The sequence below is a fragment of the Periplaneta americana genome, chromosome 17 (assembly GCF_040183065.1).
Source record: "Periplaneta americana isolate PAMFEO1 chromosome 17, P.americana_PAMFEO1_priV1, whole genome shotgun sequence".
Classification (NCBI taxonomy): Eukaryota; Metazoa; Arthropoda; class Insecta; order Blattodea; family Blattidae; genus Periplaneta; species Periplaneta americana.
Genome location: NC_091133.1, coordinates 126,650,895 through 126,678,850, shown reverse-complemented (window position 1 = coordinate 126,678,850; position 27,956 = coordinate 126,650,895). Strand labels below are relative to the sequence as shown.

The 27,956-nt window shown below is 36.9% G+C and overlaps 1 protein-coding gene across 2 annotated transcripts in view; it reads right to left on the bottom strand.

Annotated features, from left to right (window-relative positions):
• Positions 1-12,503, bottom strand: part of LOC138692906 (zinc finger protein 665-like) — a 34,978-nt gene extending 22,475 nt beyond the window's left edge. Inside the window, exons 1-2 of one of the 2 annotated variants that reach the window (XM_069816239.1) lie at positions 12,361-12,503; positions 6,462-6,649 (exon numbers count right to left, since the gene is read on the bottom strand). In XM_069816239.1, coding sequence (XP_069672340.1) covers positions 6,462-6,648 — 187 coding nt within the window. In that variant the 5' untranslated portion in view covers position 6,649; positions 12,361-12,503. Of the gene's footprint in view, positions 1-3,972; positions 4,269-6,461; positions 6,650-12,360 lie in introns of those variants that run through there. The other variant, XM_069816240.1, reaches the window with a different exon arrangement.
• Between the last annotated feature and the right edge of the window lie 15,453 nt (positions 12,504-27,956).

The window sequence follows — 27,956 nt, the reverse complement described above, 5'->3', positions numbered from 1 at the left end:
AAATTTCGAAAATATTTATTTTCAGCTCTATAATTATTTCATACTGGAGGTTGCCTACCGATTAACATTGTTGCTCCCAAACATGTTTCAACTTTCGAATATTTATCATTTAATATTTACATACATTTATAAAGTAATTACATAACAGTTAATTATTTGTTCTACAATGAATAGAACACTATAAATAAATTTACAACAGAACTCTAGAGTGCAAAAATTTGTTACAGGTTCCACCATTCACTGTTTTTACTAATGAGGGTTCTGTATTGCAAAAATGTTTGAGCACCACTGCTTTACAGGGATATTTCATTGGTCAATTATAGACAATTTGCATTTCGCCTATCCAGTTCTCTTCAGCTGTAAATGTAGCTCTGGGACAGGCCTCAGTCTACACAGTGGTGTCATTTTTTTTTAATAAAAATAGTCTATAAAGAAGGCCATGATTTAAGCATACATATCCAAAGCTCCCTAGTGTGTAGTTCATTAGTCTGCTATAATCTTTTCCCTGTAAGAAAAATCCTAATGTAAACAATAGCACGTGACTGAAGTGAGGCTCCATTGGCTGCTGTTTGGCACCATAGAATCTCAGTACATGTTCCCGCCTACTGTTGTACATTCTGTTTCATGTTAAACATTTCCCGTTACTCGTCAAGTAGGCCTAACCTCACCACTATGCATTCATTTGCTTAGGAAACATTTACTTTATAATTACTCACTTAACTTATTATATACATTTAAGACTATTTGTTTTTCTCCGCTTTTCAGAGGGTTTCTACTCTTATGTTTAATAACCACACACACCCAGGATGCAGAAGCCATACTTCAGTACCACGTGCTTATGTGAACAACTACGAGCTCAAGTGACGCCAGCTTGTTACAAGAACAGACTATTTCGGTATTACTGTTGGTATTCATCCGCATTCATAGTAAAAAGGTAAAGGAATCCCTGTAACATGCCATGAAGGCACTTGGGGGGCATGGAGGTAGAGCCCCATGCTTTCCATGACCTCGGCACTAGAATGAGGTGGTGTGGTCGGCACCACGCTCTGACCGCCTTTTACCCCCGGGAAAGACCCGGTACTCAATTTTTTTTATAGAAGACTGAGTGAACCTTGGGGCCGTTCTGAAAGTTTGGCAACGAGAAAAAATCCTGTCACCACCTGGGATCGAACCACGGACCTTCCAGTCCGTAGCCAGCTGCTCTACCAACTGAGCGCATTCATAGTACATAACAAAATATAAAAGTAGCTTTTCTTTTACATATCGTTTTACATATGAGTGAAGTTATATGTTTCACTGTATTTAACAACTAGAATTCAATTTTTTATTTTCAAATAATACAAGATGATAGTTTCCAAATACGGACTATATTTTTCTGCGTCGTGTGAGTGTTTCGACTGTGAGCCAATCACGGGTATGACAGCCACGTGCTTGTTTTTACATTAGGATTTTTCTTACAGCGAAAACAGTATAGTTGTTAGTGACTAGTGCATTAATAGTATAGATTTGAGCTTTGAGACACGGCCTATGTTTATTTATATATAATGCCATAAAATTGGCAAAAGGAAAACAGAGGCATTGATTTAGAAATAATAATAATAATAATAATAATAATAATAATAATAATAATAATAATAATAATAAACAGAAATATGTTATAATAGGATAATGAATTTATTATACATTAAAAGTTATTTACAATACAAGTGTTAAAATTATATTTTACTTTGTGACTCATTGTGTTTGCAGAACGAGGTCACACACACAAAATAAAATCATTTTTAACATGTGTATCATATGTCACACACTATTTTTAGACAGCCGTTTGTCCGTGCTGGTATAGACAATATTCATGACTTCTCCACTACTGTATTCCTCCCTCACTGTAATAGTGAAACTTTATCACATTAAAACCAAGTGGTGATATAGTTTGGAGACAAAACATTCGACTGCAGGCTGAGAAGTCCCCAATTCAAGACTGGGTGTTTCCTGATTTGTATAATTAAATTAATTCCCAATTTTATTGTTTCATACAGCTATCAATAAAATAGTTTCTGAAGTAATTTATTTAATTTATGTAATTTTCTTAACCAAAAACAGACATTTTTAAAAGTACGCCTGCCAATGTTTTAACCGCTTTATTGATCGGTTGCGATTGCTGCTATATGACTTCCTGTAGGAAACAACCGACAATAGGTGCAAAAGTGAAACATGATCGTTAAAAATATTTTTGCGTGCTACTGTATAATAATTTTTCAACATGCATCCCTGCTTAGAGTTGGAAGATGTACTTTTAGGAATGGCTGTCTAAAAACGATATTATATTACCTTCAGGCAGTTCCATTTCTTTAAATGAAGGAGAGTTGAAATGTAGATTACGAGTAAAAGTCAATCAGATATTTGTTTTTTGGAACTTACAACTGAATAAAATTGGAAGCTGTCTGTACTTGCATTTCAAGAAATTAAATTTACTGATACAGTGAAACTTCCCAATAGCGGACACCGCGGGGGAAAAATTAAATTTCCGTTATTTAGAAAATCGTTAGTATGTATATGATACATTAAAATTTCTCATACATATTCAACACTATATTTTACACTAGGTCTACAGTACAGTATACAGTGAGATTGTTTACAGTATTCATCCAGAGAGAAATCGTACCAGTAAATGTTTTGTAAATGAAATAAACATCACTAACCTGAGTTTTTCCCCACATTAAACTTTGTGGCCACCTCACGAACACTTAATTTCTCCTTCTCACTATGCTTTACAATATCCACTTTCTCTTTTAGTGACAAACGTTTACGTTTTTGTGACATTTTTAATGTGACTGTACTTGCGAACACTCAACTTGACAAACTAAGAAAGTACGGACTGCTCACATACAGTATCACAACTATAGTCCCGTCGCTCTAATTTCTGGCAGCCAATCGCGTTGCAGGTTGGCTACATTTAAACGTGTGCATATTGTGATTTGCTGATTCATTTCTTAAGGCTCGATAAATACTTAATATAATCGCCCACCATTTTAGCTCTTTAGTTGGCGTTCGCAGAAAGCACATGAAGACGTTATTTGCCACTCAATTATTTGCTGAATTACATTGCATTTGATTTATTATCATAGGAGCTACGACATGATAATGTTTGACGGTGTTGCTAATAGATTCCTCGTATGATAGCTCGGCAACGTAAGAACAAAAATGGCGAATGATACTACCTACCTAGACTTTATAGAGCCTTCACTTTCTAAGACGTAAGCAAAGAGGCGGAGTCACGCCGGAAATAACAGTGTCGGGACTATAACAACTGTACTGCTTACCTTCAATAAAGTACAAGAACATTCAAATGTACGATAATAATTGTTGCAAAGAATTCCGTTTAATTTACAACAGTCTTTTTCTTTTTTTTTTTCTTTCACGCTGTCTGTTATTTGGAAGTTTTAATTGTTGTTGGGAGATACATTTCAGTGTCTGCGTCCGTTATTGAGAATGTCCCCTATTTGGAAGAATTTTATCATAAGGGGCAATGTTATTTTGCAGGGGAATTTTAAAATGTCCGCTATTGAGAGGAGTCCACTGTTGGGAAGTGTCCATTAAGGGAAGTTTCACTGTAATAACAGGCAGTCACATCTAACACAATCTAAATCTGTATAGCTGTAAAGCATACATTTTACATATTGCTTTACTGCATCATTTGTATTGATATTCATTTGAAACAGATTTGTTTTTATATAGCTAACATACAAAAGCTAGAGTACAAGTTTATGTAAGGTATACATATATAAACTTACAAATTTCGAATTGTCACTAAAGAAAGTACAGAAAACCTCTTTGTTCTGTAACTAAAAATGTTAGTAAAAAAAAATTCATAAAAAGGAGGGGGTCCCAGAACTCTCATCTCTGTTCATGCCTGGAGCTAAGTTTATGTTATATTATAAAGAGTGAGTCACCAAATGTTATATTGGTACTTACAGTCATTCTGAGTAAAAACGTTCATATGAACATGTGCCTAATTCCACACAGTCGTGCAATTACTTCTCCCTTTAGGAAATACATCACTGTGAATCAGATTGTAGCTTATCTGCGATCAGCTGATTGGTCCACATAGCTTTGGAAGTTGTACGTGATTCATATGTGTACAGTCAAGTACATTTACGAAAAATGAAATTTTTAAAATACTTGCTGTAAACGTGGGTTTTGTGCAGGGAGAATTAGCTCTTCAATACATAAACACACCATTCATAAAATAGTGATAACTGTTTCACGCTCTGTGAAATAAAATAATAAAAATGTTGCATAACTTAAGATAAAAGTTTCCAACATTCTGTATTGCAAACACGTATTGTACAATGTTGGGCAAAAAGATCGCCCAAGTTGAAATTATGAGCCCTAACACGTGGTTCACGTGAGCTACGGCAAACTGAATATTATACGCACCTACATGTAACTATTAATTTAGATTAAATCAATTCATATATCTCTTATACATGTGCTATAAGGGTTGCTAGAGGTAGTGAAGGGCACTCTATAATCTCTCCTACTGAAATCCCATCCTCACCTTCCTGTGGTGAAACCTGTTTTTAAAAGAGGTTCTGGGACTGAGCCACAGCCATTTCAGCATGCTGACCTATCATGGCATGCATAAGTATTCCCTAAGCAGTGAAAAAGGGATGTGGTTGGTGGATAATCTGATTTTACTTACTTTTAGGCTTTTTGCCAATTTGTAAAAATGTAAAAAAATACTGAGAAAAAACCTTGCATTATTAACAGAGATTCGGCATTGTTTGCTTAGTGGTATGGCAATAAGTTTCGAGGGTATTAAATAAATTATTTTCACATGCCTGGACTTGAACGGCGCAGTATCGCACACACTGGCTGAGAGCTGAAGATAAGCGAGCGTTGGGCGTCATTTTACTCCTGTATTTATGAAAACTTGTGATGAAGCTAGCCCAGCTATGCGCTACTAGACGAAACATCACGTGTTTGTATCCTGGCCTTGCTTGCCTCGGCTAGCTCCCGTCTCACAGTCAGCTGGTTAGTTCACGCGCGTACTATTTATTTTCTTTATTTGATATTTTCAATACTTTCTTATCAACATACCATACACATATATATGTGTTTATTTGTACTTTCAATGCGGAATCTAACTTTTTAAAATATTTTTTTCTAGGCAAAGGCGTCTTAATGAGGAAAAATCTAAATTTCTCCATTTCCATAAAAAGTAAGAAAATCTGTTTATATGTCAATATAAACATTAATTTCTCAGCATCAAAATAAACCATGACTTTGATCATTGGATGAAAGGGTTTCGGAGCTACAACAGTTTAAAGTTGCTAATTTTATGAAAATACAATAAATTTAAATATTTTAAATTTAAACACTATGAAGTTCTGATGCCTCAAACTTTGCACAAAGCATTGTATCACAGTTCTCTACGTACAAAAAAAGTTTCATTGTATTTAGAAATTGTAAGGTCAATTTTGTCTATATTTCGGTCGATTTGAGATGGAATAGCTCATATACATTTTCTTTATGGTGTCTATATTAAAACAGTTATATTTTTGCTACATCACTCTCCTATATTGGACAGCAAGAGAATTAATGGTTATATTGCTAAGAACTTAGCATTAGATAACCACAACATGTGCATTAAATAATTAACATCTGTATTATAGTAATATTGGAAATATTAAAATACTGTATTATATGCTATAAATGGCATAACCCTTTGCATATTATCCTAATACTGAAATTACTGAGCAACACACATACAAAACACCAAAGAAATTACTCTGAGCTAGGTTAAGAAAGGGGGTGAAAAAAGAAAGATACCACCAGAGCCTGAATCCAAGCCTTTGCATGAGCTATCTCCTAGCGTAACTACTTGGCCATTTAGTCATGTTCTGTATCATTGATCAGTCTATGTACCATTTATTGTTTTGGTTTTTCTACAGATGTGACATTCTTTATCATCAAGCCTTTTTTCACATTGGAACGTCAATTTTCCAACAAATCGTAGTAATTCAGTTTAATAATACAAATAAACCCCTCGCACATACTGCATCCTCATTCTTATCTCTTTCACCTTAATGGTTTAATCAACAGACATGTTATATCGTCATAAATTTGTGAACAGACACTTCCAACACTGGACATTTACACAACGATACTCAATGCGACTTAGAAATATTCTAGCTAGGCAATCTTTTTGTCCACCATCGTACTTATGATGAAATAGTACTTTTGCAAGATTTGTTTTGGTATTTTGTACTTTGTCTCATACTTAACACAATAACCCCCCTATTTTTAAGATCAAAATTGCTATCACATAGTAATAATTAAGAATTGAAGCCATATTCACATGAAATTTTTTTTTTCCTTTGTCACAAAGAGTCAATTATATTATTTTCCTACGGTTAGATTAAGATACAACCTACAGCTTCAAGTTAGATTGTACCAACCATCAAAGAAATATTCAGCAACTATCTGGTCATCGGTTATCTTCTTCCCTTTGAAATTCAATTGTTCAAGATCAAGTTGGATACCAGATTCATTTTGAATTCTTGTTTTCAGGTCATAGAAGGTATCATCAGGTTTGACATCAATTGTGATACTCTCACCACTCACATTTTTTAATACTATCTTCATCCTGAAACAATACAATACAGTTCTGAAACTATAAAACATAGTTATACTCGCAGTTACAAGGCAAGTGATGCAAAGTAAAATACAACGAAAGTAATTCAGATCATGTCTGCAAGAGAAATAAATTCCTTACAAGGAACAGATGTTTTAATTACTAAATATGAAGTTGACATTCTTAAACTTGTGAATAATAATTTGGAGTGAGTTTTGATGGGAGGCCACCTATATGTAGGCAATAATTTCACACAGCTGTCCACAAATAGCACATATACAGGGACTCTTTTTTTTTTTGGTGGGTTATTTCACGACGCTGCATCAACATCTCACGTTATTTAGCATATGAATGAAATGAAGGTGATAATGCCGGTGAAATGAGTCCGGAATCCAGCACTGATAGTTACCCAACATTTGCTCATATTGGCTCGAGGAAAAACTGGAAAAAACCTCAACCAGGTAATTTGCTTGAACGGGATTCGAACCCACGTCACCTGGTTTCAAGGTCAGGCATGCTAACCGTTACTCCACAGGGACTCTTGTTTACTCCACATATGCAGTGTGTTGTAGGCAAAACTTATACAATAAGGGAGCTCCAAATTTTATTTCTGTTTCTGTACAATTCGTAGTGTGTTCGGATTATCGAGGTTCTACTGTATAAATATTACGATGTAAAAATGTATATAACAAATAGTGGCTGCAAAAGGGTATCTGTCGGATACAGGGGGGAAAGCCTTTAATCCTTCCCATTGAAGGCTTTAAGGAACCAACCTGGACAAATACCCAATGTCCCATCCCTACCTTCCCGTGGTGCAGCTGTTAGTAAGCATAATTTTACGAGCTGAACTAAAGGGAGGGGCTACTCATCAATTAGCACTGGTCAGCTTGATGAGTTAATGACTGAATTTGGTATAATTTTCCTCTATTCAATACCTGATTCACTCTTTACCCTTTCCTATCCAGTCCTCTGACTGAACTCTTACTTTCTTCGACCCCGACGGCATTAAAGCATTCGAGGCCTAGGGGTTCATTTCACTTTCCTTCCTCCTCTTTCTACTTTTCTGTTCCTAGTGCTGACCTGCTATGGCACTAAAATCGTCCTCCAGTGGCTTAAGGAGGGAAAGCTTGTGATCAACAAGATCTCCCAGCTAGGTCCAATGGACCCGTTGACCAACAGCAGGTGTGGTCCTCCAGACATTCTGGGGTTGTGTGAATGAAGTAGCCACAAAAACATTAAAATATGGTGTTCACTTAAATCGGCTACAACTTGCCATTTTCACTCCAATATTCATGAGTACCATTAAGGTAAAATTATCCGGAGGTAAAATAGTCCCCCAATCGGATCTCCGGGCGGGGACTACTTTAATGGTACAGAATCAACTAAACATCTTACAATGGAATGCTGGTGGTATAACATAGAATTGGAATATATCAGTCCCCTAACTGCCCATTGTGCAACTCAAACCAAGAAATGGATTCGGAACACCTCAAAATCTGTGCTTCAGTGGCTGACCATGATAATATCTTTGAAAAATATTGGAGTGCAAGAGGTCAAATGACTTTATTGTCCAAAGCCTGGCATTAGAAAACAACAAACAATAACAACATAACGAATAGTTCCATCAGTTATTTTGTGTACACATGTAGTGCTAATGATAATCAGCGTGTCATAAATTTAACAGTGTAGGAGTTCAAATTGATGTACAGCATTTTAGAAACATAGTAAATGTTCACAGCAGAAGAATGTATGGAAACGTCACAGTTTAACCATATTAACATTGGAAAGGGATCTCATATAAAAGTTGAAACAGATGAGTCCTTAAAGTTTTAAAAACAATTGAAGAAAATAATCCGAGGATAACACTAAGAAATAATGAAGCTTAGGCCTACATGTGAAGTTACTGGCATGTCAGAAATAGTAATTTGAATCGCTATATGCAGAAATGCCTTAAGTTTGTAATGTATTAGACTCAAGGTAGCAGCAGAAAGTGCTTCAATTATGTGCTTCACATAATTAATTGTTTCTCACAGAAAGGGAAGAAAAGAGAAGAGAGACAGTTTTAGTTAGGCTATCTCCACATTTTGTGTGCTATGGACTGAAGCCCTTTCTGCATAGAGAAATTCATTTATAGAATTTGTTGCTACAAAAAGATGAAATAGGCCTATTACAACCAATGACATGACACCACCAAATGTGCAACTCTTAGGATAATTTGTACTCTGACTGGGACGAAAGGGAGAGGTCCCCTGAGAGGCTTCCTGTGTTAAAAACCTTGGAGTTTACTTTGATACGCATTTAAACTGGAATAACAAAGTAACCCATATTACCAAAAAAGTGCTTTCCATACTACATTCCTTAAACAGCATTCGAAAATTTCTTCCGCTATCACTCAAGAAAATACTAGTGGATACACTAGTAATGCCCCACTTCGATTATTGCGATTTTCTACTGACTGACCTCAATGTCAACCAGTCGTAAAGATTACGTGTTCATAATTCTTGTGTTCGCTTCGTCTGCGATGTCCGTCGCGCTGACCACATTACCCCATCCTTCCAAACTCTAAACTGGCTACGGCTTAACGAACGTAGAAATTTTCATTCTCTTGTTCTCCTTTTCCAAGTCCTTCACACTTCTACACCTACCTACCTTGCCTCCCGTTTTAGTTACCTGTCATCATATCATAATCTCTTCACACACACGCAAAATAGCCGCATACTAGCCATACGAACACATAAGACATCATTGTATTCATCATCATACACAATCTCGCTCTTGCGCTTGTGGAATACCCTACCCAGTGACATCAGAAACTGTCGGAATTTAGTAGCGTTCAAAAGCAAGCTTATTAAGCATTTTCTTACTGCATAGAATAGGTTTAATTTGTACTTAATCAATAAGAGAAATGCTTCTCTCTTCTTAACTTTTACAATAAACTGTCTAGCTTTTATTAATCAGTTAATCTTTTAGTACTTTGATTTTTATTGTATCTGTATATTTAATATTAATTGTAATTATAATTGTATTCTTAGTATTGTAGTTGTAATCCCTGGTAGAGGGGAAGAGAAGGCCTGATGGCCTTATCTCTACCAGGTTAAATAAATAAATAAATAAACACAGCAATATGTCAAATATCAATGTAACGAATATATCTCAATAAAAGGTTCTTTTCACGACTCTCACATGTTTTTTATTGGGGGCAGCATTACTTTCTCCCTCTTGAAGGCTTTTCCATTTCAAAGGGTAGTTATCCCAGACTGTTACCTATAATAAATGGTGTTGTCCTTACAGAAATTAAATTTATCACCTGATAATGATTTCGACTTGAACCTTGGCCATATCTCATGTTACTGTCTGGTGACATCGCAGTTGTTTAGTCTGCGAGTTTAAAACTTAATTTTGTCAAGTACGCTAACATGCTCTTTTAAGCTCTGAAGAAGTTGCAAGGGCAATTTTTGGTGAATATTGGTGAGTAAGTGCTATGTTATTTAGGTATCTGATGTCATTGTTTTCACTGTCAAAAGAATATTCTAAAGTTACAGAAAACTTAACACTTTTTCTAGAAGGGCTGAAACAGGCTTCGTTGTTTTAGAGCAGTCATTTCCAACTGGCCAACCTGTGATGTCGGAGTGTATTTCCCCTGTCGGAACAGAGCTGGTAGAGCACATGAGGGAAGGTAATGTTCTGGCTCTGCTATTTAAACATCACCATCCCTTTCACTGCCATTCTCCCTAGGTCTTTTACGTATCCTTCCTCACTCTAGGAACTCGAGAGCAGAAACATGTAATGTCACAGAGCCAACAGTTGGAGTGCTTGCTTTAGAGAAAGGGAATATTTGCAAGAAGGTAAACAAATCATCTCCACTTTCAATCACCACGTGTAGAGCATACTGGAGAAAGGGAATTTGTTTATTCGTCTCCCAAAAGAACTGGAACAAAAAGTTTTACTTTTAGTTCGCTATTTAACAATGCTATATCAATTACTAAATTATATCTAGTATCAATGAAATTGGTGATAGCGAGATGATATTTAGCACGAGGCTGAGGACTTGCCATTAATTGGCGAAAACTTCAGAAAAACCCAACCAGGTGCTCTGTCCAAATAGGAATCAAATCCAGCCCAAGTGCAGGAGACTTCTGGGCTATGCCGGTTGTCTACACCTAGCCTATATTGAGTCACAAAAATCTATTTCCGTTAATACCAATTAATGTAAGTAAAACACCAAACATATTACCGTACTGTTGTTTTCTTTCCACTACACTCACAATCACAACTCCATTTCTACTCATAATTTTATTAAGTAACTATATAGCGACCATCCTATCCAACAGTAGAATAGATTGTAACAACTATAGCATAAAACGTGATATTAGCTCACAGACAGGAAAGTATCACTGCTACAAAACGTTGGAATTTTATTAGGTCCACTTACTCTGACATGAGAACTCAGCATTTAACAATCAAACAAGAGGTAAAAGAAAAACAGCAATTTAAATGAGCCCAATATCAGAAAATGATGCTGGAAGTGTATGCAATGTGAAATTAAAATAACCTGGAAGCAAAGAATTGGTAAATCTTTACAATAGCGTTACAAAAGGAAGGTGGATAGCAAGGACCTCCCCACCAAAGATACTGTGGTATAGCGTGGGAGATAGAGGTTTGCGTGGGGTAGTGACATTCTTAGAGAATTATGAGTATATGCAAAGCAAAAGCTTAAACTAACCTAATCTAACCTGTCACTGATCCGACCTTACGAAGACTCGCCTAACCTTTCCTCCTCGACGGAGCGATCCCACCTGCCTGCATCTCTCCGCCCCCCCCCCCCAACTTTCACAGCAACTTTTCACCCTTATTTCGAAACTTTTCTTTGTTTCTTTTTACGGTACATATGACTCAACTAGAAGTCAAGTACGTAAATACATTTGTACCTTAAAGTGACAACGCAATTGTAAAGAAATTTGAAGTATATATATTTTTTTCCTGCTTGTGTACAACTAATTACGATAACATTGTACAAACTATGAACTCAGCTACGCACAAAATTACATAGGCTACATAATGGAATAGTCTGCAGAAAGAATAACTGAACTTTCTACCTCCTTTTCCTTTAAGGCATTCTTTCGTTTTAATTAGTGAATGAGCACGACTTTCCCTTTCTTCTACAACCAAATTGAATCCATCATTCAATGAAGCATGAATGGGATTTCGGCCATTTGTGGACAGTAAAAATTGAATTCAATCTAAAATTTCGGTACCAGTATTTCATATTCGCACATTCAACCTAATAAATCTAAATAAAGCGAATTTTTTATTTTGTAAAAACAGTTTTACGATATGTATCATTTTGACTTTAAATAGCGATATTGCACAGTCGTACAATCTAAAATAAAATCTGTACAGAATCTCATTAAATGAGGCTTGGCTCCTAAAAATATATAGAGTTAAGATACTAATATGGCAATAAATAAACATTTAGTGCTCTATATTAAAGCAAATGTTTTTCGATAACTTCATTAACGTCAACTCTACTCTGCATAAGGGAATTTGACTACGACAAGAGATTGCTATACAGATCAAATGAGCAGCCATCCTCATTTTAGCTGCAGTGTAAAGGTGAACAGCTTGTTTACAAAGTGTCTTAGAAGCCGTGAAAATGCCGGGAAGATTCTAGTGTGCCCTTCAATAACTATTGCTTTAAAGAGTGAATATAAAATATATCATACCTTTCAATGTAAAATCGCTAAAACTACAATGTGAGACACCATCGAAGGAAATTATCTTCTCTTTAACACTAAGCTCTTACGTATGCACATTGGCGTCCTTTTTAATATCTCCAAGAGTAGTTGCCATCACTGAACTGCAGAAAGGATACTGTGAAGGCGTGTATGTAACCACTGAACAAAATGTCATTTTTAGTGCGAATTCTTTAAATTTCCAGGTTTCTCGATGAAATTGTTAGCATTCTTACATATATACATTAGATTTTTGATTTTCTATTTGCAAAAATTAATATTAAATGCTTTTACTTTTCAGAAATGAACATGTATTGCATTTCTAAGTTCCACCCTACACTCTGTGCTCTGTGACCAACTGATCAGACATCAAAACAAAATATTGTCGAAAGAAGGTTGCCGTTTATTAGAAATCCTATGCACAAATGATACAAACCCTAAATAAAAAAAACAATGATATTCTCAAACTGAAAAATCACACTCGATAAAATAACAAGACGACAGTTCACAATCATGGAATCAGAATTGCAGAGAGAATCGAAGTACTCTAAAGGAAATCTGTCGCGAAACCACTATAGAGTCAGTGGCATTTGGGAAGGCGGTCGTCTGCAATGCATCGATGAGCAGAACGCTGTCGGCCATCATGATGCTGGATGCAACGTTGCCAACGCGAAAGAAACGACAGCAGAACCACACGTGGTGTGATTGTGAACCGTACAAAGAATATTGTTAGTGAAGGAAAGAGGTTTGTTTGGTGTCATGCTTATAGTAATCAACGGCTAAGGTCATTAGTGTCTTCTGAGAATTTAAATTCTCTTCTGTATACGCGTGAATTGAGATGTGGTAATATTATAAATGCTGCCTTGATTTCGCTTTCTCTCTCGACGCAAACGCTAGCAGACAACCCCTTCTCAATTGCCCTCGACTCATTCATCGAAAATGTTACACATCATATTCTTTTGGCGATAACTATCTCGTATAAAGTGTAGTCTCGAAATATTCTGCGTACTGTTGAAGACATGGTGTTTAAACATCTAAAATGGGTTGCTGAGTTGTTTAAGTAGATCAGTCATTAAACAAGAAATGACGACGTTACAGTGTTTCGTATTCCCTTACATTAAAACATATTTAGGTCTGAGGAAGAATGTCCAGGTTGACATGAATAAGTATGATTATAAAATGAAATTTATTCTTTCATTTTGAAACATTAAAAATTAATATTATATGTCGACATACTTCTCTTCAGTTTGGAAGCTTTATTACGTAAAGAACTTAAATTCCACAAGAGAATAACATTGGCACTACCCAGCTAGTCAGACAGAAAAATCACAGTGGCTCACTACTGAAATGAACTGGAGAGTTTATGAAATAAACGCAGAACTACGTTTGTCACCGAGGACTGCTCAGTATCCACGGGCACCACTGGAAACTGGTGACCATTTTGTCCCGCATGGTGTTGCACAGTTCGCCAATTCACTCTTTGAGCCTATGTAGACGGCTCGGGTGACGCGTCTCACCTTTCTGCAGCCACAGACTCCACGGAGCTTCCGTGCGCCGCCGTCCTCTTGTGCTATCGCTGCCGTTTCTTGTACTCCACAGCAGTGATCTTGGGCTTGTTTGATTCGTCTTGGGATGTCCTATCCTGTTGTACTCGTTCTCACATTTACCATTACCTCTCAAAGTTTAAATTTTGGTTCTCTGACTGGAGATTACTACTCAACATTACCAAGACAGAAGCTAAAATCTTCTCTTTAAGGCCTATTCATAATCCACCTCAATTGGTTCTTCTAAATGAACAAGTTACATGGCTCTCTAGTCAAGAAGCTGTCAAATATTTGGGAATATTATTAGACACGAAACTTACATAGAATGCCTATATAACTCGCATTGCTACACTAACCTCTTCTAGAGTTCGACAATTATACCCTTTGGTTAATAGACATTCACAAATTGGATTGGACTGTGCACTGCTACTCTACACCTCGCTTGTACGACCTCTTTTAACTTATGCAGCGCCAGTGTGGGGGACTGCAAATAAGACACACATGCATCGCCTACAAGTTCTCCAGAACAAGTTCCTGCGTACTGCAACAAATGCCCCCTGGTTTGTAAGAAATCAACAACTGCATCAAGAATTGGGAATTCTTCCACTAGAACAGTACATCCATTCAATGTCAAAATCTTTCTTCAACAAACTTCCTGGTGTTCCTGGAGCTGTGACATATAACATTGGAGCAAGATCTTGTCAGCCATCTAGACTTAAAAGGAAACTCCCTCAAGACATCCTTCTTAGTGATACTGACGACTCTTCATAAATTTAACACAGAAAATCATCATATTTTTATTCACATAAATGTTTAATTAATTAATTAAAATTAATTAGAGGAGCCTTTAGAGCAAACCTCAGCATGATATTCTGCATGTGATATTTCATAATTTAACAGTGGTCTGTATAGCAAGTTTGCTGGTCGACCAATATTAAAAAAAAAAAAGTTTGAATTTCGAGGTTTTTTTTTTTACTGTTCAGCAGCATTCATTTCGTATTTATTTACTCAATCTCGTCTCGCTCGGTCGATCAACACCCCAAACGTTCAAATCGATTGAAATCTCACGGAATTTTGCGCGTAATATGGTTGCTTACACAGTTTTCGAGGGATATTTTCCGCACCCGCCTCGTCGGACTTGATCATACCGTTTTCGTGCGAATGTTTTCGTGTTTTGTCTACACGATGGTATACTCGTGCATTCATTTCGCTATGTTTATTTATTCAAAAATTACAAGCCATTCTAATATAATACAATTTTAGACATCGTTATCGACCTGGCATGTCAAATACAAAGACCTAAGGAATATGTATGTATGTCTATTATAGACAACATAAGACGTAAGACAAAACAAAACCACAAAAAACAGAAGAATATAACACAAACACAAGAACACAAAAAATACATCACACTAACATACGAAAACAAAAACACATAAAATTGCAACCTCATTCAAGAAATTAAATTACAACATCGCATATAGAACAAATAACACTTTACAAAAACATCTCAACACACAAACAAACAAATACAACCACACAGGCGTATACAAACTCAAATATAACACCTGCAACAACTTCTACATAAGACAGACAGGCAGATCATTTCAAACACGTTACAAAGAACACATCACAGCCATAACAAAATTACAAAACACCTCCACATATGCAGAACACATCACAAATGCCAACCACACCTACAGAGACATCAACACAGACATGGAAATATTACACATCCAACCAAAAAGCCAGAAACTCAACACACTAGAACAATATAAAATATACAGACACACGAAAACACACCCCAACGATATTCTCAACACACAACTCAATTTCAAAACACATACACTCTTTGACTCTACACTACGAACGCACCCTCACAGGAAACAAGAGGCGCCAAGACCAACAACGACCAGTTCTGAAGATGGCCCAAAATAGGTCGAAACATATAAACGAGGTACGTTAAAGTTTAACACGAGAAAGTTCTTATCATACATATTCCGAAGTGATGCAGTGTTAAAAGTTGCGTAATCAAGATGTACAAAGACCTAGTTCTACGTCAAAAGTACAGAAATTTAATCTTATGAAAATGGTTTAGCTAAACCTGAGAAGTAAAAGCAACGAGTCTGAAAGTCTGTCATAGTGGATTGGCCTTTTACACCGTTGGCTTCGATTGTTTGGGAATGGAAGATACTGGGAATCAGTAACATATGGCCAGACATGTGGCGGGTTCTATTGCTGCTATGGGAATAAATGAATACATCCAATAGCTGAATTAACTTGTATCCTTTATTAATCAAATTATTCTGCTAGCAAAGATAGGCTTAACGCAATACGCTCCTGAAATTATGTTCTTTTCTCCTGAAACGTGTATTATAGATTTGTAGGTTACACCCTTATTCGAGGGAGATCTTCAATTAGAGTTGAGTTTGAATGCGTGATTAATTTCGGAGTAGAATCTGTATTGACCAACAGTAAAATATCATCTGGATAGCCAACACTAACAGATCTCAGGCAGGGAAATTCGTAACAGAATGATCCAAAAGTCAGGAATCATTTTGATTTTTGCGGGGAGCCCCTCTGGATTTATTTAGTAACAGTGGTATTACAGAGATTAATTTGAGCTCTCCTACTGGTAAAATAACTTTGCTCAAGATGGTAGATGTTTATTAGATAGTTCTTAATTTCTGTTGACGTTTTGGTACTGAATCCATATTGATCGCTACTCAGATATTCGTTGCAATATATAATGCTCTTTCATCGTATGATGACGCAGAATATCTGCATGGAAATATCATATGTACTTCGGTACATTAAAATAATATATATATATATGATATGCGTAAATCACTTCGTGATTTAAGACGGCGCTTATTCCGTCGGATCCCGGCCAACTAGTCACTCATACCGAGTGCACCTCAGCACATATGTGGACATCGGTCCTGCGTTCATAGACATCTATGACGTAGTGCAGAGGTCGGCCAGTAGAGGGAACCCAAGAGTTGGAGCTTAATCTGAGACGATTCTAACCGGCGTCGGAGGTGTATCCGGTGTGGCTTAGTGGATAAAGCATCAGCACGTAGAGCTGAAAACGCGGGTTCAAATCCCGGCGCCGGAGAGAGTTTTTCTCCGTTCCATTACTTTTTCATAATATATAATGCGATCTATCACCAGTATTTCCATGTATTTTCCCCACTACAGGAATCAGACAAATTGGACGTGATGTAGTTGCATGTTTATTCTTGTGTCTGGGAAGTTTTGTTATTACTTTTACGACTGCAACTTTCCAAAGCGTAGAAAATCTCCAAATTTTAAACATTCTTCATTGATACAGTCTTTTAACACTTGTATGATCACTGGTTAACTTTGTAACATCTCTACTGTGTTAAATTAGACAAATTACCTGACTGACTAGTTTCAATGTGGTATTCTTCATTGTCCGAAGCCTAGTGAGGTCCAGCGCTATCTTCTGTTTTCCTGTTGTGGTGGGGTGTGTTCATGATTGTGTCGAAAAAGGTGTGTATTTAGAAATTCAGTTGAGTATTCAGGACAACTGAGACCGGCCTCAGAATAAATGAAGAAAATACCGTCACGACGGTCTTCAGGAGAGCAGGTAGAATGATGCCAAAAGACAGCATTCAATGTAATGGCCTCCCTTTGTCCAATGTTAAACATTTCTGCTATTTTGAGTATCACCCTGCAACCGCAAGTAACAATAACACTAAACATGTGAAGGAGAAGTCCAGAAGCGCCATAGTAGCTTTAAATGACATATGAAACCTGAAGCATATGACAAAAAGAAGGCCCTTAATCTTTTAAATATGAAAATATTCTCAGTCCTGAACAATGGCACAGACATCATCTGGAAGCACTCTACAGAAGGGAACCTTGCAGAGTTAGAAAAGGTCAAAGCAGCGTACCTCAAGCGAGTATTGTCTCTCAACATGAACGCCACCGAGACTGGTGTATGTATTAACTAGACAGCCTTTCTTTAGTGGAAGTTCAGCTCGTTAGATTCATTGTACTTTACACAGACATATCAAGCGGTATAGATTTGGCTCATTCGCTGAAATTACTTCTTTGCTGTTGTATCTTTATATTCATTTTGGTTATTTGTTGTTTAATTCCGTAATAAATTCAATTTGATGTGGCTGAATTGAACCGTTCACGAATTGCTGAGATTTAGCTGAAAACAGTATTAAGTGGAAGATCTGACGATCCAGTCCCTCTTGCCATCTACTTTCCAAACAAAGACTCAGTAAATATAGCAAGCATAGAATTTCTACGAAAGTGTATCGAGATTTTTCCTGCAAAGAAGTCATGATTTCTAGCCCAGTGGTTCTCAAACTTTCGTATTTCGCGCCACCCCTTCTCCACCTTGGATAATTCTGTGCCCCGCCCATAATATAAAGCCCGTTCAGATGGTGCGTGTTTCTGTGGTGGATTCCAAGGTGGCTGCGCTGATGGGTAGCCTGCGTGGTCACTTGCCGGAAGTAATGCGCTGAAACTTTCCTGCACTGGTATTTTTTTATAATGGCGTTATTTACTCCTCATCCTGGAAGTTCATATCTAGTCGATGGACAATGGTTCTGTGGTTCGTCTTAGTAGGAATTCTAGCGTTCAAGTTTTTCGTTTTTGCTGCTTATGGAATGGATGAAGTCTCTACAGTTATCTGCACTTCTTAACTGTTATAAGTACATTTTTGTTGCAGAATCATATTATTAGCACTAATAATATTCATTTTCAGTTTATTGTTTGTTGTAGATTGCACTAATGTGAATGTTAATTTAGATTTTGCAACACTTTCAAGAAGATTAGGGGACACAATAACCACGTTCTTAGGTCGTATCTCAAAGTTACATTTTTAGCTGAAGTGAACTATGGTCCATCCCAGGAATTTGTGGAGTAACTTCACGCATATGGGGGCGGAGTCTATCTGTGCCAGAATGTGTTGCGGGCAGCATTAGCTCGAGGCCGCTAAGGGGTAAGATGCTAGTGGTAGAAGGTGGAGTAGAGTTCAGATAGAAATGATCCAATCCCTGCAAGCGATTTCCAGCTTCGTTCAAGCAACGCCTCCCCCCAGAGCGATCATTGGTCCTAGCCCTCCCACATACCACTTGCGCAGAGGTCTTGTTTCGTCTTTCTACTCTACAGATTTCTGGGCGGATCATAGTTGTCTAAAAAGCCGGAAGTGACGTCAGAAGTCATGATCCGTGGCTAACGAGAAAGAAGGTTACGGCACGACGTCACATTCTTAGTACTAACACAGTCTAGTATATACAATCACGAAGCTTGAGTTTATGAGGGTACTAGGAACAATAGACTGTCCAGGTACTATTTCGCATTGTCTATAATGAGGCGATAGTAGCGATCCTAGTGGTTAGCAACTATCTATGGATGCATATTTATTATACGCTGATCTTCGTTACTGTATATACTAGACTGTGATAACAACATGGCCAACATTGACCAAATTTATATATACACGTTTAACATAAGTTTAATGTAGCAATTCCTTTGCTTTTTTTTTTAGACATGTATTTATATTAGACGATTGTCAAGATGGCCATGACTAGATCATGATAAGCACGTGACTTCGAGTCATGCCGCAGCCAAGACATGGCCCAAAGCTACATTAGCAGTCATGCTTTTATGAAAATAGTCCATTAAGGAGGCAGTGTTTCAAGCATACATGTCCAAAGCTCTCTAGTCTGTAGTTTATAAGTCACCTAGTTGCTAGTCACTAGTACAGACAAATAAATAGAGGTTATTAGTGTGTAATATGGACTTGAACTTTGAGACAGGCCTTACTACCGGTATATACTTACTCTCTTTCGTCTCGTTTCCCGTCAGAACTGCCGCTTACTTTTGTTGATTCTGTTGATGAGACGATTCGCCGGTAACTAGCGCTTCTTTGATAGACCATGTTGAAATGAAGAAGTCTTCTGACCAATTATTGACGATTATTTTATCCTTTTTCATAAATCATAACCTTTATAACATGTTTTAATGTATTTACGCAGAGCGATGCTCTTTTGCAGTATTTGCTTCACGGCCATCTTGATAACACTCACACGTTCGTAGATACACCACCGCCTGCTTGAAGGCCGTTGATACTGCCTGCTCATTAAATGATCAAACATGTAACATGAACAGGAAAAATTTGCCACTAGATGGCAGCTCATACCGTCCTTTGAAGTCGCTTGTGGATATAGGGTCTTATGCCTTATGTTTATATTACTGTGTGTAATTAAAATTACTTAGTTTCGCAACTCAAATGCCTGTGGACCTCTGGAAAAAGAAGTAAGGAACAGACTAGTGACGTGATTTGTATGGAGTGGACATTATATGGGGCAAAAACATGGACATTACGGCGAAGTGAAGAGAAGCTAATAGAAGCATTTGAAATGTTGATATGGAGAAGAATGGAACGTGTGAAGTGGACAGACAGAATAAGAAATGAAGATCTGTTGGAAAGAGTGGGTGAAGAAAGAATGATGCTGAAACTATTCAGGAAGAGGAAAATGACTTGGTTGGGTCACTGGCTGAGAAGAAACTGAAGGATGTATTGGAAGGAATGGGAGAAGAGTTCGAGGCAGAAGAAGATATCAGATGATAGACACAAAAAAAATACATGGATCATGTGATGAAACAAAGAGAAATGAAGAAAAAAGGAAACATTGGGGAAAGCTGGAATTGAACATTGAATGAAAGAATGAATTCGGTTGAAAAGTTTTTGTCATCCATTCTGCTTAAAGAAAGCTGAAAGTTAGAATTTACAAAACAATTGAGGGGCTTAGAACAAAAAGCAGGTAAGTGACATTGTTAAAAAAAATGAGGTAAGTGCGTGTTGTGATAGCCCAAAAGGATGTTTCTTTGGGATAAAATCAGGTAAGAGATCACACTGTGCAGTGCTGCTATATGGGCATCATTTCACCAAACTAGTGTATAATATTTCATTGCATGTAGAACTTTAACTGTAATTTCCTCAAAACTAGGTTTTCGTCACTTACCTGTTTTTTGTTCAAAGTCCCTCAATTATATTACCGGTTGTTTTGTATGGTTGTGAAACTTGGACTCTCACTTTGAGAGAGGAACAGATGTTAAAGGTGTTTGAGGATAGGATGCTTAGGAAATATTTGAGGCTAAGAGGGATGAAGTTACAGGAAAATGAAGAAAGTTACATAACGCAGAACTGCATGCATTGTATTCTTCACCCAACATAATTAGAAACATTAAGTCCAGACGTTGAGATGGGCAGGGCATGTAGCAAGTATGTCGTATGGGCAAATCCAGAAATTCATAGAGTGTTAGTTGGGTGGCCAGAAGGAAAAATACTTTGGGGAGGCTAAGACGTAGATGGGAGGATAATATAAAAAATGGATTTGAGAGAGGTGGGATATGATGTTAGAGACTGGATTAACCTTGTTCAGGATAGGGACCGATGGCGGGCTAATGTGAGGGCAGCAATGAACCTTCGAGTTCTCTAAAAGCCATTTGTAAGTAAATAGCTTCGTTAATCCATTATATTCTTTTCTATTGAAAGAAGAGGAAATACAAGACATGCATAATTTAAAATATGAAAGCCAATGAGTTCTTTATTTATAAGAGCCCCTAATGTGACAGTATTCAAAACAGTTTTCGAATTAAAATTGCAAACTAACTATTAGTATGACATTTTTTTGGAACTTGTTAATTCATTATTTTTGTTGTTAAAACACTGAGAGAAACTATGATCTGTTCATATGCTACCAGTTTTTGATAACTTGCAAAAGAATGTAATGAACTTTTCAGCTGGGGACTTTTGCAACTAGGCAATTCTATAAGAAGAAATGAACTAGCCCGAGAAAAATCTAGTGCTATAAGTTCTTCAGCCAACGTAAACCCACGTAATGCATTCAGTTCTTAAACCACAACATTCCACGTTCAAATAGGTACTGTGAAATATTTAGGCGTAATTTTCGGTTGCTAGCTAACATGGAGGCACCTCATTAAGTATGTCACTGACAAAGCAACTGCAGCCATGTTTCAACTATATCCGCTATTAAAATCACCTTTCCTTAATCTCCAACAAAAAGTAACTCTATACAAAATGATAATACGACCACATCTGTTATATGAATCCCAGCTTGGAGATTTGCCGCTAAATCCAATATGAAGAAACTGCAGACTCTACAAAACAAGGTGGTTCGTATTAACGGTTCGTACACACTTAGCGAACGAACAACGAACGAATGATAAAGCGAAACTTCGTTGTTCGTTCGCTGTTTGGAGCAACGTACAAATCATCAGCAAATGGCCAGAAAACTTTCACGTTCGCTGATTACCCGCAATAATGGCAGACGAAAATATAATCATAGCAAGTGCAACTGTTGTTATTATAGGCAGTTTAACAAAAAGAAAGTTAAATAACAAAAGGCGATGGTGGCAGACGCCACTCTACGAAAGTCGCAATCAATATAAAGGCACTGACTTACTTCATGATTTACGTCGAATGGAATCGGGACAGTTTCACAACTTCTGTCGCATTTCAGAAAGAGACTTCGAAATATTACTGTGTAAAATAGGGCCAAAACTTTCCAAGAAAGACACAGGCTGGCGAGAAGCAACATCTATTCAGGAAAGGCTAGCATTAACACTTCGATATCTCGCTACTGGAGATTCGTATACAAGTTTAATGTATTTATTGAAAGTGTCGAAGCAGCTGATTACCAGGATTGTTCCAGAAGTATGTACTGATATAATTGAGGAACTGGAAGATTTTATTAAGGTACGACTGCAAGACAGGGGAAAGTTTCAATATACAGGTACCTCACTGACAATAATTATCTTAAAATACTAAAAAGAGAGATTTGTCTGTGTTTATCGAATGCGCATCATGCTTACGAAAAGGCACTTTACAATGCCAATAATTTATTTTGTGCGCACAAGATTGGAACTTTGTTTTTTTCTGGGCGTGAATTAGTTTATACGCGAACCAAGTTGACTCATACACTTCATCACTCCCCACTTCAGATCTTTTTATGGACTTCTGTCTTTCCCTCCGGAATGATGTCAGTAGGGACTCAATTCTCTTTTTGACTTCTGCTCCCTACAATAAACAACAAATATGTATCCACTGAAAATAAATAAACAAATAATTTTCAAATTTTGCACTCGCCTACATCTTTCCAATAGCTTCCCAGACATGTTTTCTTACTTTATTGTGGTAAGTACGATACTTGGGATTCCATAAAGTTTCCTGCTCCCTATATGCATTAATAAGATTTATAACAGCGTCTTCCGTCCACTCCAGTTTCGACATCCTGCTGGTGAAATTGAACTAAGCGCTGCGTTCTGCTACGAACTACAAGCTAGTGGCAAATCCCGTCCACAACGAATACCAACTTCCTTTGATGTACCGACAAGCGACGGATCACTTCTGAAGGCAAACCAAACAATCGGTTTGCCTTTGCTGCGACGTACACACGTTCCGATTTCAGTCAGCGAATGCATTCGTTTGTCGTTCGTTCGTTGTTCGTTCGCTAAGTGGGTACGCACCTTTATAGTGGTGACTACTCTGTTAGTAATGTCCAAATACATGAGGACTTGAACCTTCCATCTATAATGCACGTTGTCAAAAAATTGGCTAGAACGATCTGCATTAGTGCGAGATTAAGCGAAAATGCACTTATAAGTGACAGTGTTCTTCCAACAGACATGAAGAGGATCCCCAGCCGCCCACACCTGTGGAGTAACGGTTAGCTCGTCTGGCCGCGAAACCAGGTGGCTCGGGTTCGATTCCCGGTCGGGGCAAGTTACCTGGCTGAGGTTTTTTCCGGGGTTTTCCCTCAACCCAATATGAGCAAATGCTGGGTAACTTTCGGTGTTGGACCCCGGACTCATTTCACCGGCGTTATCACCTTCATCTCATTCAGACTCTAAATAACCTAGATTTGATACAGCGTCGTAAAATAACCTACTAAAATAAAAAATATCCCAAGCCTGAAGACACCGTACAATCTACTCGCAGTACAAACAGTGCTTAATGGTGAAGACCTTTCAATAAACATTTTTGATTTTTCAACATAATTAAGTTTAATTTGCAAATTTTCATGTATTTTTGCCTCCTTTCTTCTGATTTTATGGAAGTCAGAAAAGCCTTAAAAGATCGCTCACCTACAAGGAACCCTAGATCATATATGTAACAGATAGGTCAGCCTTATAGGCTTTGACTTTAACAACTTTTGTCAGGTTTACTACGCTACCATCTAGTTGTTACATAAGGAGTTATGTCATAATTCCCATTTGAATTGCATTGGCGACTGTCCTGCCATCTCGTGTTCGTTTACGGAGCAGGGTGGCGATCCTGGCGGTTGTTCTCTTCAAAGTGCTGCCGATTTGAACATAGCGAGGAGTTATCTGTTACATTTATGATCTAGGAAAGAACGCACTGTACTCTTTGTTATTGACAACTCCATATAAGCACAATACCTGTTGCAAACAATGGAATGCATTCTAGGAGGGATAATTTAAATCTGAAGCTGCATCTATCAACGATTTATATATTATTTTAGTAATATAACTAGTTGGCATCCACACGATTAAATTTTCCTTGCGCGTACGCATGCAATATGGGAAGAATATTGAAATAATCATGTTTAAAACGCGCGTTCAATTATGATGCATGAAGATTTTGTCTACGTGTTTGAACGTCATCTTCACTGCGTATATAAATTTAATATTAAATATCAATCTTGCATGCAGTGGCGTGTGATGATAAATAATCCTGGTGGTGCACAAATATTTATTATGATTATGATTATCATAATATTATTACATCCTATTATTATTATTATTATTATTATTATTATTATTATTATTATTATTATTATTATTATTATTATTATTATTATAGATACTAACTACGACATAACTATTAACATATGTTATATAGGTATAAATTTACATAGTTTTGTTAGTCAAGAAATTGCAGTTAATCAGTTTCCTTTGTAGGTCCAGTAATAGCAAAGTAAAGTGTTCAATTTCTATTGCAGCACACCGTAAATAATATTGTTTTCACTATACTGCGTTTTATAACAAAGTTTACACGTTCACAAGCATTCAATACATCTGTCGTGTCATCAGCCTTAACTGCTAAAAAGTCAGCAGCATTCTTTATTTCTTTGAAATCTCATCATGACATATATCCAAAGTGGCTTGAAGGATTTCGTTCTGTATAGTGTTTGATGTGCCCTTAAACACTGTTGCTCTTTCCAGATGTTCCTTAAGAGTGCGTCTAATTCAGAACTGAAATTGATGAGGCCAAGAAAAATACTAGCGTTTAAAGATGAGTCTCCGTCATCGTGACATCTTAAAGGCAACTCAAAAGCTCCACAAAACCGCATGCTCATATCTGTTCTTGGCAACTTTATCATTGTGAAGCTCGACAGTCTAATTGAATCCAATTGTGTCTGTATGTTTGTTTGACCCAACACTGCTAATTTAACATTATTGTTGATGTGTGCAACTGAAGAACCGTGTTTCTGCAGAACGGTAATCAAAATTATTTAGTTACTACGCACAGTCCTCAATTCAAATAGAAAAATAAATAAAATTCATAAAACGTACTTGTTTTTGTCAATGAATGTTCGCCGTCAAACAATAGGCAAGGAAAACAAAATACAGCGTCTTTTATATTGCAGCCGCATATTGCATTTTTTGTAAGTCCGAATTTTGAATTTTCTTGTCACTTCTCTATTACTGTTCTTCGTCACTTATAATTTTAATTCCTGTGTACGTCTACCCATCTTCTTTATTTTTATCTTTTCGTGTGAAGTTCTTACAGAAAATTACATATTTAAAAGATTTTGCACACTATTCATTGCAATATTTATGATAGAACGGGCCAACAACTACTGCAGACAGCTTGAGAACACATCTGAAAGTGCTCCTAACCCCTCCTACGCACACTGTACTGCCTCCCTTCCATGCTCCAAAGCCTGCCAGTGAAACAGCACTACTGCGCATGCTCCAATGGAACAGTGTGCCGCAAGTGTCGAGCGGTAAACGTAAGTCCCAGGCGTCAACAAGACCAGTACACAGTCATGAAGTGTTATTTTTACGTAGTATTATAATAAAGAATTATGTCGCTCACATAGTCTATTGCAGCTCATTGATATAACTTTAAAAACATGTGTTATTTGAAGAGGTGGTGCACCGCTCCTGTGCTCCTTAAGAGAAATCGCCACTGCTTGCATGCATTGCTTGAATGCGTGAAGTTGTAAGGAAAGTTGAACCGTGTAGATGCACCTTTAATGATTTTATTTACGGCCGAAAAAACATGAAATCGTCACTTTTGTTGAGATTTATGTCTAAACAATATGGAAATGGGTAAGATATCTGTGCTCTTTACTATATCGGGTGTATCGATACCAGTACTAAAAGCAATGCGTATATACACGTAAGTATTTAAGGAGTATATGAGATGAAAAAATGCCGAATGTGGCTAAAATATTGACCTAAACTTAAAAATAAAATGAGCTTAAAATCAGAAAGTGACAAATAATAATAAAAAATGTATGTAAAGTAATGCTTTATATAAATATTTAAAGAAAATAATCTGCCCTCAATGAGGGTGACCATAAAGATCCAGAATAAAAACTCTACAGAATAATTTAGAAAGACAGGAATTGTTTAGTAAAAAATTCAGAGAAATGCAAACTCACCACAACCATCAATGGCCAAAATATAAATAGTAATGTAATATTTGGATTGAATCCTTAAGAATATTCAACAAAATTTTTTTGAATTAAAAAAAATCGGAGTCCGAGTGCTTTTAAAATATCACATGTGAATTTAGGGAGTGTGCCACGTGCACCAAACAAAAGACCAGAAACACTCCACTGACTAGTGGGGTGGAAACCATAAAAAATGTGTAATTAGACAAGCATTGCTTTTGACTCTAGGAAAAATGGATGACATGTCATAACAGACACAGCCTGCTATACTATGTTCTACGTACAACTCTTTCAAAAATACATTCGGCCAAGTAAGTTCAAATTAACTATCGTCACTGAATACAAATAATGCAAATTAATGATATTGTTGCGAATGCTTTTGACTTGACAGACACGCTGGTATGCGTTTGTGGTATGTAGTGTGACAGTATGGCTGACGGGACTGATGTTGCATTCGGACGATTTGGTGAAACTGAAGAAATTGCCTTAAAATCGAAAGGTTGCCGAGTGTCTTTCGCAACATCATCTTTTGGCGATTGTTCGAAGATTATAGATGGCTTAAGAAACACTTATTGGAGTACAACCGGTTTATATCCCCAGGTGTTCATATTAACATTTCCGCATTTAGTGACAATTACATCAGTGAAAATAAGAACTTATTTAGTTAAGGATATGTCAGTTGAAAAGACCACTGAAGATGTACCACGGCAATTTGAACATCTTAATGAAATTACACTTAGCATCACTAATCACTGTCATCAGGTTGAATTTTTGTGTAATTCTAGTTTCAAGACACGCCATCTTCGTTTCATTATCAAGTCAGGTTATGATTTTATTTGTGCTGTATACAAATTGGAGATTCAAGGATTACGAAGCGATGTTGGGGATGAACCAGATTTGAAATTAAATGTTGGTGAAAGAGTGGTAGGGCCTTTCACTTCTTCGAGGCAACAAGTTGGAAGGAACTCTCCCAGAGCTCGTGCAAATGAAATAGCACGCGTGTTGAATTCTCTTCAGACTCTGACGCACACAACAAATAGCTCCTCAGTTCTTGACGACGGAGGACACAGAGCAGAAAATCCATCTAAAGTAGCTGGATCAAAATTCTTCAATACTGTAGACGAGGAAGTCGAAGAGTCCGCATCCGTATCTCCAACATCTGAAACTTCATCTGCATATACAATTTATTCAGGAGAAAATATTTCTGAAGATACTGAATGATAAACGAGTTCAAAATTAAATAAATTGTACTGAAAATAGAGAATTACAGCATTGCCATTTATACTTTCTCATTATCCTAAACATAGAAAAAAACGAATTATTG